At 54.2% G+C, this 14,944-nt stretch overlaps 2 protein-coding genes across 4 annotated transcripts in view; one reads left to right on the top strand and one right to left on the bottom strand.

Moving 5' to 3' along the window:
- The window catches only part of TOP3A (DNA topoisomerase III alpha), a 33,543-nt gene extending 28,920 nt beyond the window's left edge, over nucleotides 1–4,623 (top strand). The window contains exons 17-19 of the mRNA XM_028534290.2: nucleotides 413–535; nucleotides 1,533–2,212; nucleotides 3,618–4,623. Of these exons, the coding sequence (XP_028390091.1) occupies nucleotides 413–535; nucleotides 1,533–2,212; nucleotides 3,618–3,796 (982 nt within the window). The 3' untranslated portion in view covers nucleotides 3,797–4,623. The remainder of the gene's footprint in view (nucleotides 1–412; nucleotides 536–1,532; nucleotides 2,213–3,617) is intronic.
- A 3,988-nt stretch (nucleotides 4,624–8,611) lies between these two features.
- Nucleotides 8,612–14,944, bottom strand: MIEF2 (mitochondrial elongation factor 2). 3 transcript variants are annotated; one of them, XM_036032886.1, is made up of 5 exons: nucleotides 14,757–14,870; nucleotides 13,803–13,953; nucleotides 12,728–12,884; nucleotides 12,352–12,532; nucleotides 8,612–11,867 (listed from the first exon to the last, which is right to left on the bottom strand). In XM_036032886.1, the coding sequence occupies exons 3-5, from the start codon at nucleotides 12,872–12,874 to the stop codon at nucleotides 10,813–10,815; spliced, it is 1,383 nt and encodes a 460-aa protein (XP_035888779.1). In that variant the 5' UTR covers nucleotides 12,875–12,884; nucleotides 13,803–13,953; nucleotides 14,757–14,870; the 3' UTR covers nucleotides 8,612–10,812. The 3 variants fall into 3 exon arrangements, with proteins under 3 accessions (XP_035888779.1, XP_028390502.1, XP_035888780.1); XM_028534701.2 differs by lacking the exon at nucleotides 13,803–13,953 and having other exon boundaries at nucleotides 14,757–14,944; XM_036032887.1 differs by lacking the exon at nucleotides 13,803–13,953 and having other exon boundaries at nucleotides 12,728–12,880; nucleotides 14,757–14,937.

The raw sequence follows: 14,944 nt of genomic DNA, 5'->3' as shown, positions 1-14,944 counted from the left end.
CACATGCATCCTAGGGGCAGATGGCCATGCTGCCCCAAGCCACACTTTGCTCCAGCGGAAGCTGACTCTTGTCATGAGAAAGGGTTGGGGGGCAGGGTGACAGCACTTGTCAGGGAGCCTGAGTAGAGCCCCCAGTACTTGGTGGGGCTGTGGCCCCAGTGTTGGTAGGAGGGTTGGCTGTTTTCCAGTAGAAAGCAGAGTAGAAACCGCTGTAGCGGTTTCATTTTTTTAGGGAGGTGGGTAATAAATTCAGGTTAGTATTTCTAAGTGATTTTATTACCGGTGACTGCATCCATTTAAGTGTTATCCAGACAAGTACACCTCTTTAATCAGCTGAAGAAAAGTTTCCTTGCTATTTCCCGTTTCCTATGGTCCAGTGGCTCCTGCCTAACCCTGGTCCCCATGCCCGCAGGTTCTACCTCAGCTGCATGGGTTTCCCGGAATGTCGAACTGTCATGTGGTTCCCTGACTCTGTGCTGGAGGCCAGCAGGGATGGGAGTGTGTGTCCAGTGTGTCGGCCACACCCTGTTTACAGGTGAGCTGGGCACCTGAGTCAGCGCTAAGACAAAGCACAGGTGGAGACACTCAGGGACCTGAATCCCCAGGCACCTCAGGGAGGATGTTACCCGTGCTCCGCAGCAGCCAGGTCAGCAGGCCTGCATCGCTCCAGGTCCCAAAGACACCATTTCTGATGCGGAAGCCAGCCTTGAGGGTGGGCTCCCCTTTCCCTGACCTCTCCTGCCCGATCGCCAGAGTACACGTGTACACAAGGCTGTTCCCAGGCTCTTCCCCACAGCCCAGAGTCTTCAGACCTACTGGTTATGGGACCCCCACACTTGTAAAAGTTGTCGAGGAATCTGTGGAGCTTTTGTTGTGGGTTATGTTTATCAATATTTACCATATTCTAAATTAAAGGGGAGACATCTTCTGAAATTTAGCTTATTAATTTGTTTATAACATGCATTGCACACTAACATAAGTAACATTTTTAGGCTAAAATACCTATTTTTCAAAGCAAAAAAATAAGAATGCATGATTTCCTATTTTTGCAAGTCTGATGTGTGGCTTCATAGGAGACAGTTGGATTCTTTATCTGCTTCCACAGCCAGTCTGCTGAGTCTATTGCGTGTGTTGTAGCCTCTGGAAAGCTCCACTGCACACACTTGGAAGAATATGAACACAACAGACTTACCTTCTTAGCATTTTTACAAAATATTTTTGATCTCAACTTGAAAGGGCCCAGAATGCTCCAGAGCCCACTGGAGCACACTTTGAGAACTGCTGCTATAGGGGAATGAACTTTCAGAGGCTTCTGTGTTGTGGTGATTCCCTGGGGTCTCAGATTTCATCTGCTTCCCATTCTGCGGTCTTGTGAAGACTGAAGGGGCTAGTGGTTGGCTGGTACATGTGTGAGCTTCCTGGGGCATGGGAGAAGCCAGGGGGAGACCTAGGGCAGGTATGGCCTTCTGTGGACCAAGGAGAAAACTCTTGCATTTGGTAGTAATTTTTTTTTTTTACCTTTCGTCCATTAGGTTGAAGTTCAAGTTTAAACGTGGTAGTCTTCCTCCGACCATGCCTCTGGAATTCATAGGCTGCATCGGCGGATGTGATGAAACCCTGAGGGAGATCTTGGACCTAAGATTTTCACGGGGTGCCCCCAGAGCTGGCCCACCAGCCAGCCAGCCCTCTGGCTACCTGCAGGCTGGCTGGTCTTCAAACAGAACAGACAGCAGCCAACACAACCACCCCCAGCCTCCTGGTGCCAGGCAGACCAGGCCTTTGAAGGCTCTGGCCCAAAATCAACCTCCACCTGTTGCTGCTGGTGAAAGCAACTCCGTGGTCTGCAACTGTGGCCAGGAAGCCCTGCTGCTCACTGTTCGGAAAGAAGGTCCCAACCAGGGCCGGCAGTTCTATAAGTGCCAGGGCGGCAGCTGCAGTTTCTTCCTGTGGGCCAACAGCAGCCACCCCGAAACAGGAGGGCCTCCTTCCTCCTCAACAAGACACCCCACTATCTCAGGGAACCACCCACATGGGTTTGCTAGCCCTGGTGATGACTCTGGTGGTGGCACATCCTGCCTTTGTAGTCAGGCCACTGTCACACGGACTGTGCAAAAGGATGGGCCCAACAAGGGCCGCCAGTTCCACACATGTGCCAAGCCAAGAGAGCAGCAGTGTGGCTTCTTCCAGTGGGTAGACGAGAACGTGGCCCCAGGTGAGGAGCGCGCCCTTTGCAACAGCAGCACTACAGGGAGCAGCTCCAGGGCTGGGCAGGGTGGGGCGTGCACAGCTCTGCCTCAGACCCAGGGCAGGCTGAGGCGGTGGTGGGAGCGTGAGGACCACTGGGTCGTCTTGCTCCTTTGTCTTCTCACTCACTCCCTTCCAGCAAGGTGGTGAATGGCACCATCTTCATTCCAAATGAAACAGTAGCTACCATGAGTCTCATAGCTTGCTGTGTGCCCAGCACTATGCTGAGTAGGCTGTGCTAAGATTGGTGTCTTCCATTGTCACCAGGTAAGCATGTGATCACAATTTTACAAATGAGGAAGGCGAGGCCCCAGCAAACAACGTGACTACTCAGGTGTCACAGCAGCAACACAGCCCAAGACTGGAAAGTAGGTGGGGCTGATCCCACAGCCCCATGCTCCAGTAGCCTTTGTAAACCCTAGGAAACCATTATCATCAGCCTCATTTGTTCAGATGGAGAAACTAGTCCTTAGGATGTCTAGGAACCTACTTGGGTCTGGCACCTGGACATTGGATCAAGGTAGATAATATATTGAAGGCACTTCTGCCCTGGTACACAGCAGAAGCTTAGTTAAATATACGAGAATGACCAAAAGGCCTAGTGGGAGCTTTGGCACACAGAGCTGGTTCCAAAACCCACCTGTCTAACCTTGAACAAATGACTTGGCCTCTCAGTCTCAGTTTCCTTGGTAAGATGGGAACCTGCCTATCTTTATTGCAGTCCCTATTTTATAAAGGAGTTTAGTCTCAGACTGTGGTTCTAACACACATGTCCTCAGCTCTGCATATACAGGAAGAACCCAGCAGGCCCAGTGCAAGCACAGGGCTGGTGGCCAGGGCCAGAGGGACCCGGGGACAGCCACAGCTGTGACAGCCTCTCATCAGGAGTGGGTGGGGAGTAGTTCAGGTGTGCAAGGGCCCCTCGCCTCCCCAGTGAAGTGAAGTAGTGTGCGACCTCCAGGCCAGCTGAGCAGTTACCCTGGACAGTCAGGCAGTAACACTGAGAGGCCTATGTAAGGAGTAGATAGATCCAGAACTCAGGTTTCTTTGCTTGGAAGATGGGAAGTGGGTTGTTGGTTCCAGGCCCATTTGTCTTTGCCTCCTCACCGCACAACCTCAGGCCAGCTGCTTGCGCAGTTTCTGCTTCAGTACCAAGTGTGTACAAAGTGACACAGGGCCCTCACCAGGACAGTGAGAGGGAGCCGAGGCCTTCAAGAGCACAGGGTTCAGGCAGTGACACTGTGTTGGTGCAGATTGAGGGGAGTCTGTCCTCGGGTGAGGGGGGTGACTACCCTCCTTTAGAGGACACCCTGTACTTCCTTCCACTTCTGTATGTCTTTCTGAACTTAGAGTTCCTCTGACTCTTCCCACAGGGACTTTGGGGGCTCCACCCTGGCCGGGAGGCAGAGGAAAAACCCATGGACTGGAATCCAGAAGCAAAAGAGCCCGGACCAGTTCCTTAGACCCCGGGTCCATGGCCAAGAAACTGCGGAAATGCAGTCTTTGCCACCAGCCTGGGCACACCCGTCCCTTCTGCCCTCAGAACAGATGAGGGCAGGTTAGCGGGGAAAGGGCCACTTCCTCAGACCCACCCCCATTGTCTTAAGAACAAGCTGTGTTCGCAAGGACCAGGCAGCCCTTCCCTGGGCCACAGGTGTGGGGGAATGGGGTTGCTTTCCGTATCTGGCCTGCCTGTGTTAAGGAGTCAAGATCCAGAGCATTCTCTCAAGAATTCCTCCTCTGTTGGACACTGGCCCTCTGCCCAGGACTCAGGAGTGACCGTGGCCACTGCTGAGAAGTCACAGAAGCTGCTCCCTGAGATCCCACAGGGGCTGTTGCTATGAATGCCTTGGAGAAGCAGGGAGCTAGAGCACTTAGCAGTGGAGTGGCGCGTCCTGCAGCTGTGGCCTTGGGGGCTTCCTCTGCCTCCATGAGAGACCTGCACTCCTGGTGCAGGCTTGGAGCAGCCAGGAAGGGGCTTCTCCACACAACCTGAGAAAGGAGGGTGGGATGCAAGGAATTGGCTCTTCTTCCAAACTTAGGTCTACAGAAGGTTTCTTTCTCTTTATCTAGAACCTGCTGTGGCCAGGATGCTCCCAGCTCATGTGCCTCAATAAAGCAGTTTTCCCTTTGTGCGTATGATGCAGTGTCTGTGGATGGTGGCAGGAGCAGAGGGTATAGACACCAGCCAGTGTCCAAGGACTCCTTGGCAGCCCCTGGCCCTCATGATGTCCCTTCCTAGTCCCTGCCCTTCCTCCCTGTCTGAGTGGCAAATGATAAGCCCAGCTGCTCACAGTCCTACAAACACCCACACCTCCAGAAGTTGCCACATTCCTTGCTTGCCTTTACTTTGTGAATAGTACATACCATGTTGGCTGTGTTGTCTGGTTAGAAGGTAAGCAGAAACGGGTGAGTTGCCCAGTCACATCGCTGGCTGGTGAACAGATGAACTTTCCTGAGGTCTTGGGACTCTTGGCCCCATACCATTCAGTTAAACCACTGGCTCTGCTCTGGCTGGATGGCAGCGGGGTGGATTCTTCTCACTGCAGATGTCTGGAATTGCTCCTGGAGCACCTCATCAGTGAGTGTGGAGCCTGGTCTTGCATTCGTGGGGTTTTAGGCTCCCCTCAACCCTGGAAACCACCAGTGCACTTTCTGCTTCTGGTTTTATCCATTCCGAACATTTCATGTAAATGGGATCATACAGAATGTCAGCTGTGTCTGGCATCTTTCACTTAACCTAGTATTTTGCAAGGCTCATCCACGATAGAAGCATTGGTCATTCATTCCTTTCCAGGACAATGATACTCCATGTGTGGGTGGACTCCATTAAGTTCATTCCTCAGTAGATGGACTTTGGGGTGTTGATTACCTTTGGCTATCATGAGTAGTGCCTCTGCACACTTGCACACAGAAGTGTTTGAACACCTGTTCTCAGTTCTTTTCAGTATGTGTAGGAGTGCAGTTGTGGGTTATACACTAATTCTGTTTAGTCACCAAACAACTTTCCATAGCAGCTACACCATTTTACATTCCCATCAATGCAGGAGGGTTCTGTTTCTCCACATTCTGTTTTTTTTTAGATCACGGCCACCCTAGTGTGTGTGAAGGGAAATCTTGCTGTGGTTTTGACTTGCATTTTCTAAATGATCACTGGCGTTGAACATCTTGTTATGTGTTCGTTGGCCATTGTGTATCTTTGGACAATTATCTGTTCAAGTTTTTTGCCCACTTTTCAACTATGTTATTTGTTGCTGAGTTGTAGGAGTTTTTTATAAATTCTGGGTACTAGATGCATTTGTGGGTTATAATCTCTACAGGTAGCTTCCCCTGTGTGTCAAGACCAGTAACTGCTGGGCTGGACAGCCCCAAGGACATGCCAGCTCAGGTCCTGATGGCCCACCAGCACCAGCCTTGTCTTCCCCACTGCACCCAAGTGGCCTCATCGTGGCACGCAGTGTTAGTCGCCTGGAGGCTCCTTGGTGGAGGGTGTCAGGCCCAATCGCAGTGCAGTCTTCACGAACGAGCCTGTGAGGGAATTTCCCACGTCTCTAGGTGGCTCGCTCAGGCCAGCAGCACTCAGCGCACTAAGTTGATTCTCTGATGGTGACCGGAAGGGTTTGAATCCCATCTCCTATGGCCTGCACAATGCAGGATAGTAAAATGACCCCGCTTACTTACTAAGCCCAGCCCTAGCTGTGACTAAGAATTAGGCCACATAATTGCCCCCTCCCCCTGTTTCTCAAGCCTCTCAGCTTTCCTGCCAGGGACATGGGGACTCGGATGAGTAAATGCCTTCCCTGGCAGCAGCTGAATGGGGACTGAAACAGTCTGCCTTTACGTCTACACCTCTGAGCCCTTTGAGCATCCACATCATTCTCTATGCTGAGGAGAGCCACCTGCTGTCCCTCAGAGAAGGGGAAGCCTGGCTTTTGCTTCAGACATCCCTGTGGCACCTCTGCCCACCCCAGTCTGGAAAACAGCAAGAGCTGCTGTCCCACGCAGCTGCTGCTGCTTGAGGGAAACTGTCTCTGATGCTTCCTGCTCCTGGAGCAGCTGGAAGCAGAAAATAGGCCCTGTTCTCCCCATAGCCAGCCACTCCGAGCACAGGTCCAGTGCCCAGCAGCACTGCGCTGACATCAGGCGCCAGCCCTGGGACACTGGGAGGACAACCTGCTACCCTTTGGGGTGAATTCACAGCTGTCTTTCCTTCTGGGGCCTGTTGTAGCCCAGAACCCAGGGTTCCTGACTAGAATACAAAGATGGCACAGGGTCAATTAGCAAACCAGTGCTGTGCCACTCACTCCCAATGGCCATCCCTTCTAGGGACATGTGTACACTCCATCCCTGCCTCATTCACTCTGGGAGGTAGTGCTGGGGGCGGCCTGAGAGTTTGGCCTTCCTGCCAGCTGGCCCTAGCCGATGTAACTGTGCTGTCTTGGAAAATGGGCAGCAGCGCAAAGATGATCCAAAACACCATTCTCAGCCATTTGTGTTGGCCTTTGTAAGACACCCTGGGTCTCACCCACTACACCCTTAGCTACCTCACTGAATTAGATACACCAGATTGTAATGTTACTGGGATTTTTAAAAAATTATTTTTTGCCCTGGCTAGTGTGGCTCAGTGGATTGAGTGCTGGACTGCGAAGCAAAGGTGCTCAGTCTGGTCTAGGCACATGCCTGGTTGGGGTGTTTAAAAATGAACAGGTAAAGCCTTAAAAAAACAAAAGATTTTACTTTTAGAGAGGGCAAGGAAGAGAGAATAGAGGGAGAGAAACATCAATGTGTGGTTGCCTCTCGCACACTCCCAACCAGGGACCTGGCCTGCAACCCAGACCTGTGCCCTGACTGGGAATCGAACCAGCGACCTTTCAGTTTGGGGGATGATGTCCAGTCCAGTGAGCCACACCAGTCAGGGCAAGGGTTTTATTAGCCTATTTTTCTGATTAGAAAAAAATATATGTACTTTTGAAAAATGCAAATGCGTCATGTACCAGGCTGGTCGCCCCTTGTTTTAGAACAGAAGAGAGGTGGAGCAATAGCTCGGGACTGTGGGCTTCAGGCTGAGCTGTGCCTGATCCTGACCCGGGCCCAGCACTCTTCCCATACCTGGAGGAGGGAATGAATGCCTACTGCTGGAGCCCCTGCAGGTTACCTGTCTGTTCTCTGGGACTCCAAGCCTGGCCTCTTGGCCAGGTAGGTCCCAGGTCTTAAGGGGAAAGGCCTGTTTGGAACCAAAAGTCAGGAAGTGCTTTCCTTGTGTGGTTTGCACGCTAGCTCAGAGGCAGTTATTCTGGAAGTAGATTCTGGCTCATTTAGGTCCTCAAACCAGGTGGCTCCTTAGCTAACCCTGTATTGGTTCCATTTTTCCTCAGTGTGCACCAGGGCACAGGCATCACTAGTGGAAGTAGGAACTGCACTTCCATTTTCCACTCAGAGTAGGACGATGTCATGAGATGAGAAGGCAGGATGCAGTGGTGAGTGCCTGGTGCGTGCCTGGTGGAGAGGTGGGCCACACACATTTCCCTGCCAAATGCAGCCTCTTTTCCCTTTCTGCTCCACTGGGTAAGCCACAGCTCAGGGCTTTGGAAAGGGTGGTTTTTCTGGCCTGCTGGCTGAAGTCCTTTCAGAATGCAGTTTGGCCAGATTTCTCAGAATCTGAACTGTATTTGAGTGCTTTCCATTCCCAGGAATTCCTTAATGAGAAAGCTTGGGTACAAAGACTCTCTTCAGGCCTCAAGACTGAAACAACTGGGCAGATCCACTGTGGGACGACCAGCACTGCCCCTTGACAGAATATCGTGCAGCTAAGTTTTCTCACTTAGCAGCTAAGTATTTCTGAGGAGACATTCTTATGAATGAATTTACAAAAGCAGTGTGATCTCTGGTAAGAAGTGTTCTTGAGCTATGTGGATTCCGTTTTAAATTTTTAAGTCCCTGTTTGCCATGTTTGTGGTGGTTATTATTTTATCGGCTCTGGCATTCCTTTAATTCTGAGCAGGTGACATTGCTGCTGCACCAGTCGTCACAACTCCAGGCCTTGGGTCACTCGGTAAAGTTAAACCAAGGGTGCAGATTGACAGGTTTTGGCACCACAGCTGAAGGGTCTCAGTATTAACATGTTTAGACCTTGGGCCAAGACAGCACCTAGGTCAGAGCTGGAACCATCCCGTGTCCAAAGAGAATGGACCAGAGCAGCAGTGCTGGCACAGGCTGGGGCTGAGCTTAGCTCCTCCCACACAGAGTCCTAGCAAAATGATGACTGGTTTCATTTCTCTGGCTAGGAACTGAAGTCCCAGGTATTAACCATACACCAGTAATGTGACCACAAACACTTAATTTCTCTACCCTTTGATCCATCCCAGTTTTTTTCTTACTGAAATTATGGTGTGTGAGGGGAAGTTCAGAACCACCAAAAGCATGAGGCCTGCCCAGATGGGGCCATATGTGGAGTTTGGTCATCTAAGAGGGCTTCTGGACCAGGCTCACCGTCCTGGCTCACCGTCCTGGCCCACCGCCCCGGCCACACCCAGGCCAGCCTTCCCCAGGCTGCCGGTTGTCCTGAGGAGCACAGCCACAGACAGGAACAGGCTGAGCAGCAGAGGGCCCCTTGTGCTTGGGCTCTGTGCTATTGGGCCAGCAAGTCTCTCTGGTTAGGGGGAGCCACCCCACTTCAGGCCAGGCTCTGTACTAACACTCCCACCAGCAATTACTCCTCACAACCACCCTAGGAAATGGGTGTCACATAATCCCCACTCTACAGGAGAATCCCAAAGCACGACTTCTGACTCCAGCCTGTTCCCTCACCAGCCCTTGGCTGCCTATGTACCAGCTCCTGAGACAAGTTACCTGAATGTTCCTCAGCTGAGCTGGTCTCCTGCCCTTTGACCCTGGTGAGAGCCTGAGTGCAGTCCTCCCGCTGCCTAAGTGCTGCAGAGGCCTCATGACTTCCAGAGGCAGCCTAGGATCCTGTAGCCAGAGGTGCACACAAGCATCTGTCCCATGTGACAGCCCCTTGGATGAAGGAGCACTGTAATCCTGTGCTCACTCCTTGTCATGTAATCACAGTTGGAAGGAGGGTGGTCACCTTAGGAAGTACAATGGATAGGAAGGGGACAAGCAAGTGGGAACGGTGCAGCTGTGGTGCCCACGCCCCAAGCACACATGGTCTCGTTTGTCATGTGGGGACAAAGGAAATAAGCCCAACTTTGGCTTCTTTTGGGACACTGATATACTTGCCTCTCCATGTTTTGGGGGGAGGTTGTCCTCCATTGGTGAGGCCATGAGGAGAAACAAGGAAGGTGAAGTAATCACATTTCTCTAATGATACTAGCTGAAAGGCTTGAGGCAGTTCTAGCCATCCCAGAAATCACAGGGGTTTCGAACTAAAAAATTCAGGAAAGAAACAAAACCCTAGTTGGTTCCTATTACAAAAGCAAGACATCACACTAGGACTCTTGTAATCTTCTCCCTCCAGATAACCTCTACCTGTTAAATTGTGCTACCTTCAGGTGGGTCCTGAGACCCTCTGACAAGTTTCCAGAACTCCAAAGGGCTGCTCATGAGAGCTCAGCATTAGTCACACGAATCCTTGTGAATCATTGCTTTTATTCTTGTTCACATTCTTGGAGGCACAGGTCTGCTTCAGCAGGAAGGATACCAAAGATAGGAGGAATACCTGGGAAGGGAGGCAGACCCTCCCTTTCCTATCCCCCACCTTGCCAGGCTTCAGTGAGAACACAGGCACCAGCTGAGGGCAGTCATTTGGGCACTGGGGAGGCCAGCCTACACACCAGCCTCTGCTCTCTCGCCAGGCCCACCCAGTGGCTAGCGGGACACCCTTGGCTCTGGGCAAGGCAGGCAGCACAGAACCTCGGTTCCTCCAGTAGGGAAGAGGCTCTCCCAGGGGCCTCCACTGCTCAAAGAGGAAGCTCACCTGGTGCTCAAAGGCATGAGGCGGGCAGCTCATCAGGCTAAGCTCCCACTCCAGACTGGAGGAGAGCTCAACAAGCAAACTAGACCACAGATAACGGTGGAAAGCCCCAGGCTCTAAGCCAGCCAAAGCCACGTCCTGCGGGCACCAGGTGACACTGCCCATGGGGGTGAACAACACACGGTGTTTACCATCCTATTCCAGAGGCCTAGAGATGCCTGGAGCTGGCACCCAAGCAAAGCACCAAACTCACCCTCTCAACAGAAAAACATCTGGCCTTATCCACTGCCTAGAATAGCAGAAGCCATTTTCTGTCAGCGGATTCACTGCTGGTGACAATGGACCAAACCCAAGTCTGGGGTCAGTCCAGAAGACCAAGGGGGAGTGTGTGAGAGGCTGGCATTCCAGGCTGCCTGAGAGGCGCCACAGCCATGCTCAGGTGACAGCAACCCAAGCTCTCTGAACTTAGAAGTTCCAGCGACTGTTGCCTATGCACATGCTAACCCTGCAGGCTTAGGTAATGCACCCTCTTTTATCCTGGTGAAAAGCAAAAAAAACTGGCCTCCAAATCCCTGGAAGAGAGGAGCGTAGAGCTCACCACCATCAGAACATGTGCTGTCGGCTGTCCCACCCATCTACAGCAGCCCCTCCGGGGCCTGCAGGCCGAAGTATAGTGCGTAACCCATGTCGTCAATCTCCTGCGGGCGCAGGCTGTCGAAGAGGTTCACCGCAGGGTTGAAATGGCAGGGTAGGCTGGCCTGCTCTAGGCTGCAGATGAGCAGCTCCACTGCCTGCAGGAAGCGTGCACCCAAGGCCTCTTCAGCCCAGTTCACATCCTCCTCTCCTAGACGGAGAACCACCTGGGTCAGGTGGCCCCGGCTCAGCTGCCGCAGGGCTGGATGGCCTTGGCAGACACTACACAGCAGCAGCAACAGCCGACGGCGGGTCCCCAAATCACGGTCATCCAAAGCTCGAAGCCTGGCAGCTTCTGCCAGGTACAAGTCCTGTAGCCAGAAGTTCCCAGCCAGCCCCTCCAGAGGCCAGGCCAGAAGGAGCCGATCCTCCGTATCAGCCCCAGTGACCACTAGGAGCACAGCAACAGTGAACTCCAGGCGCTCATGCTGGACCTCAAGCAGCAGCTCCTCTGAGGCCATGTTGGGCTGGATCAAGCACCCAAGAAGGCTGCCAATAGCTGGCCAGTTGACGGAGGCAGCCAGGGCCTTGCGGAGCAGTTCCAGCAGGACACGGGAAGAGAGATAGCCTCCCACCAGAAAGCGGTCCCAGGGGCTACTTCCGCGGGGGCAGAATTCAAGCTGAGTCCTGCGCACAGCCCAGCATCGAGGGTCCCTGGCCACAGTGTCCATGCCAGGCACTAGCCTCCACAGGCCCGGCTCCAGCACCAGGGGCACCAGGAGACGCACATGGTCAGCAGCCCCTGCCTGCAGGCCATCATAAAGTGGCCCCCCAGGCACAAGTGCCCCAAAAGGTAGTTCTGGGAACTTGCTCTGCAAGTAGGCCTGCAGCTCCAGGGCAATGTCACCAGCCAACTGTTTGGCCAGAGCCACATGAGACACTGGGATGCTCACACGGTCTCGCTCGTATGCCAACAGCCTTTCCTGGAACGTCAGACACAGTGGTGCTGGCGAGCTAAGCTGAGGAGCCAGCTGAGGGTCAGCATCTGCGGGCCCCTCTGCAGAGTGAAAGGCCAGGGGACATGTCAGAAGCCCTGTGATGAGCCAAGAGAATGCTACAGAACTACTAGCTGTGTGTCAGCCCTGGGTTTCATTCTCCTCACCCATAAAATGGCCACCTGAGAAGGCACTTAGCTCAGGTCCTCGCACATGCACAGTGGTCTGGTAACAAATTCTCTGGAGCCAAAACAGCTTCATGCAGAGTGGGGAGTTGGGTCCTGGACCTCAGTTTCCCCCTCTGAGGCCCCCCACCGTCTTAAGGCTACTGCCCTGCTCTGGTACCACCCCCAAAGTCCACATGTCCCAGTGGTTGGCAGGAGGGCGGAAAAACACACTATTAAACATGCAGGGAGCCCACAGCCCTGCGGCAGGAGCATCTCGCACAGGTCACAGTCAGCAGCAGAGCCTGGGCTGCATGCATCTCATCAGTGTGGCTACCAAAGGGGCACCCGCCCAGGTTAGAGGAGGAGGGGTGCCATTCACCTGGGGCAAAGAGTGAGGGGGCCGAGAGAAGCACAGGATGGCTGAGTGCAGCAGGTGAGGACCGGGGCTGTTGGCATGGTGTGCCCTTGAGCAGGCTCAGTTCCTTCCAACTGTCTTCCAGGCATGTGGCATCTCCCTTGATGTCATCCTCGTCCTGAGGGCTGGTAGCCCTGTCAATGAGCTGCAGGCAGCAAGGTACAGGTCAGAGTGTCTGAAGCCCGGACATCATGGCAAAGCCCCGGGGCAAAGCAAACAAGGTTTCTGGGTGACAGCCTTGAGCAGCCCCCACCCCACTTCCCAGGGCCCCACCCCAGGCCCCAGCCCTGTGATCCTCTTTGGGAAGCCCCAAGTGTTAACTGGCCCAGCACGGCCTTACCCGCTTCACAGCCAGGGTGGCAATACCCAGCACAGCAGCCCCACTCACACCCAGCACCAGGCGGGCATTGGCCAGGAGGAAGTCCACAGCGCTGCCCCACACATCGTCGTCATGCCGCTTCCCCCGTTTCTGGGAGAACTCTGCCATGTCTGTCTGCCTGAAAGAGAGCCAGGGTGCAGAGACCACAGAGTCTGGGGGAAGCCAGGCTGATAGCAGGGCACGTGTGGGCGGGCATTCTGGTTGCCATCCTGCTGTGGTCGCTGACTCAAGCCCACCAGGGGTTCCTGAGAGTCTCATGACAAAGAAGCTGCTTGCAGGGTTTCTTGTGAGGGGAAGGGGAACTGCCTGAGCCCCCTTTCCCAAATCTGCAAACTGCCCCCCCCGCCCCCCGCCGACAGGTGTGCTCACACAGAAAGGTCAGGGAAGGGGCCCATTTCCCCAACCCTATTCTCCAGGATTCCTAACATCACCAAAAGACCTGCGAGGAGGGCCTTATCATAATCCCAAGTTTACAGAGAAACAGGCTGCTGAGGCACACAGTGAACAGTGGGTGCTTGGATCCACGCTGCGAAGCCTCCAGGCTCTCGCCCACCCTGGGAGTCCCTAGAGGCTGCCTCATCCTGGTTCTTAACCAGGGCTGGGCACAGCAGGAGGGAACAAGGTCCAGTGAAAACCACAACTTGCGGCCCTAAAGAGACTGCCCTGGGGGGCCTCTTAGACCTTTGGGGGATCTCAATGAAGCCATAATTACCTCCAAATTTTGCCAGGGTAGCCCCCAAAGGCAGAGATATCAAAGCAAAGGACAGGCCTAGTGAGATGGGCCCGCTGCCCAGGGGCAGGGGCTGCCTGTCAGTGGGTATGTGCCAGTCAAGGCCAAAGGCCCTGCTGTGCGGGCAGCAAGTAAAGTAACTCTACACTGCTAAGGCTCCAACACAGGACTGGACCAGTGCCTAGGACGGGGGCTCTCTGCGCCTTTGGTCTTGAGACAATGGGAATGGGAAGCTGTCCTCAGCTGCAGGGAGCCCAAGCAATAGAGAAGGGAAGCTGAAGGCCTGGAGCCCAGCCACCTGCTCACCTGTAAAGTGGCGCAGACAGCAGGGAAGAAGGGTTAGAAGTGAGAAGTCTAGAAGTTGGGCAGTGGAGGCAGAGACCTCTCCCAGGGCTCTATCCACCAGGCCCCAGCCTCAGGTTCTTCCAGAGGGACTCCTACCCTTAGGCTCCGAGAGCTGAGAGTGAAGGTGACTAAGGGGCAAGCCCACAAGACCAGCCAGGCACCAGGCAGAACTGTCTTTTCCAGGGCCAATGACCCTGAGCTCAGAGCCAGCTCTGAAGGCACCAAGGACATCTGCCCTCCCTGTTCAGCTGTGGGTGCTCAGGACTGTTGCCAGGTGAGGAGATGTCTGGAACAGCTGAAGTCTGACTCACTTGGGACCTGAGCCCCAGCCCCGATCCCCCATGCCCCCAGACTAAAAATCAGGCTCTAGGGCCTGGGTTCGTCAAAGGCTGACGGGGTGCCCACCACGGCCCAGCAACTGCTACCCGCCTCCAGAGGAACCAGGAGTACGTTTTACAAACTATAAGGCGCTTTCAATACCCGCCGCCTGTCTAACCTGGGACTCAAGAGAGTCCCTGGCGCGGTCACGCAGGCCCCAACCCACAGCTTTCCAACTCTGGGAAGGGGGAAAGGGAGCGGATGGTTAAAAATCGACTCTGCGCAGCCGGGCCCTACAACGCCCTGGGATGCCACCTGTCTACCCCCTCCTCTGCCAAACCCAGGGTCGGGGCCCCCGCAGTAGTTCCTGGGGTCCTGTCAAGGCCCGAGTCACAGGGGAGGGCACGGAGGCTCTGAGAAACTAAGCGATGTACCCAATATGGGATTCGAACTCCAGCTTTCAGGTCCAAAGCCGTTGCTTCAGTCGCCGCCGGGACCCCGGCCCCGGCGGAGGCCACGCCCCCCGACCTGCGTCCTAGGCACGCTCTACGCCGGAGAATGGGTGATCCTGGACGGGCCTCGGCGCTTTGGTCGTACCTGCGTCGAGGCTTCAGCGCAGCGACCAGCAGACGCAGCGGGTCTCCTCGGGTCCCAAATCCAGACCAGCCTGAGAATGGAATGTGAAGAACTCAGGACCCGAATGTTTTGGCCACCGAGGCGGCTGCTGACTCCGAAAAGCTTGCAGACGGGCAGGAGCTGCCTCCAATGAGAGCGCTCAACCCCGC

The sequence above is a fragment of the Phyllostomus discolor genome, chromosome 8, assembly GCF_004126475.2.
Source record: "Phyllostomus discolor isolate MPI-MPIP mPhyDis1 chromosome 8, mPhyDis1.pri.v3, whole genome shotgun sequence".
NCBI classification, from domain to species: Eukaryota; Metazoa; Chordata; class Mammalia; order Chiroptera; family Phyllostomidae; genus Phyllostomus; species Phyllostomus discolor.
This window is presented reverse-complemented; position numbering and strand designations above follow the sequence as displayed.

Coding starts and splice junctions, on each gene's coding strand:
- MIEF2 (XM_028534701.2), bottom strand. CDS start 12,874: ATGGCAGAGTTCTCCCAGAAACGGGGGAAGCGGCATGACGACGATGTG. Junction 12,533..12,727: donor CCACCCTGGCTGTGAAGCGG/GTAAGGCCGTGC, acceptor TGCTGCCTGCAG/CTCATTGACAGGGCTACCAG. Junction 11,868..12,351: donor CCCCTCACTCTTTGCCCCAG/GTGAATGGCACC, acceptor TTCACTCTGCAG/AGGGGCCCGCAGATGCTGAC.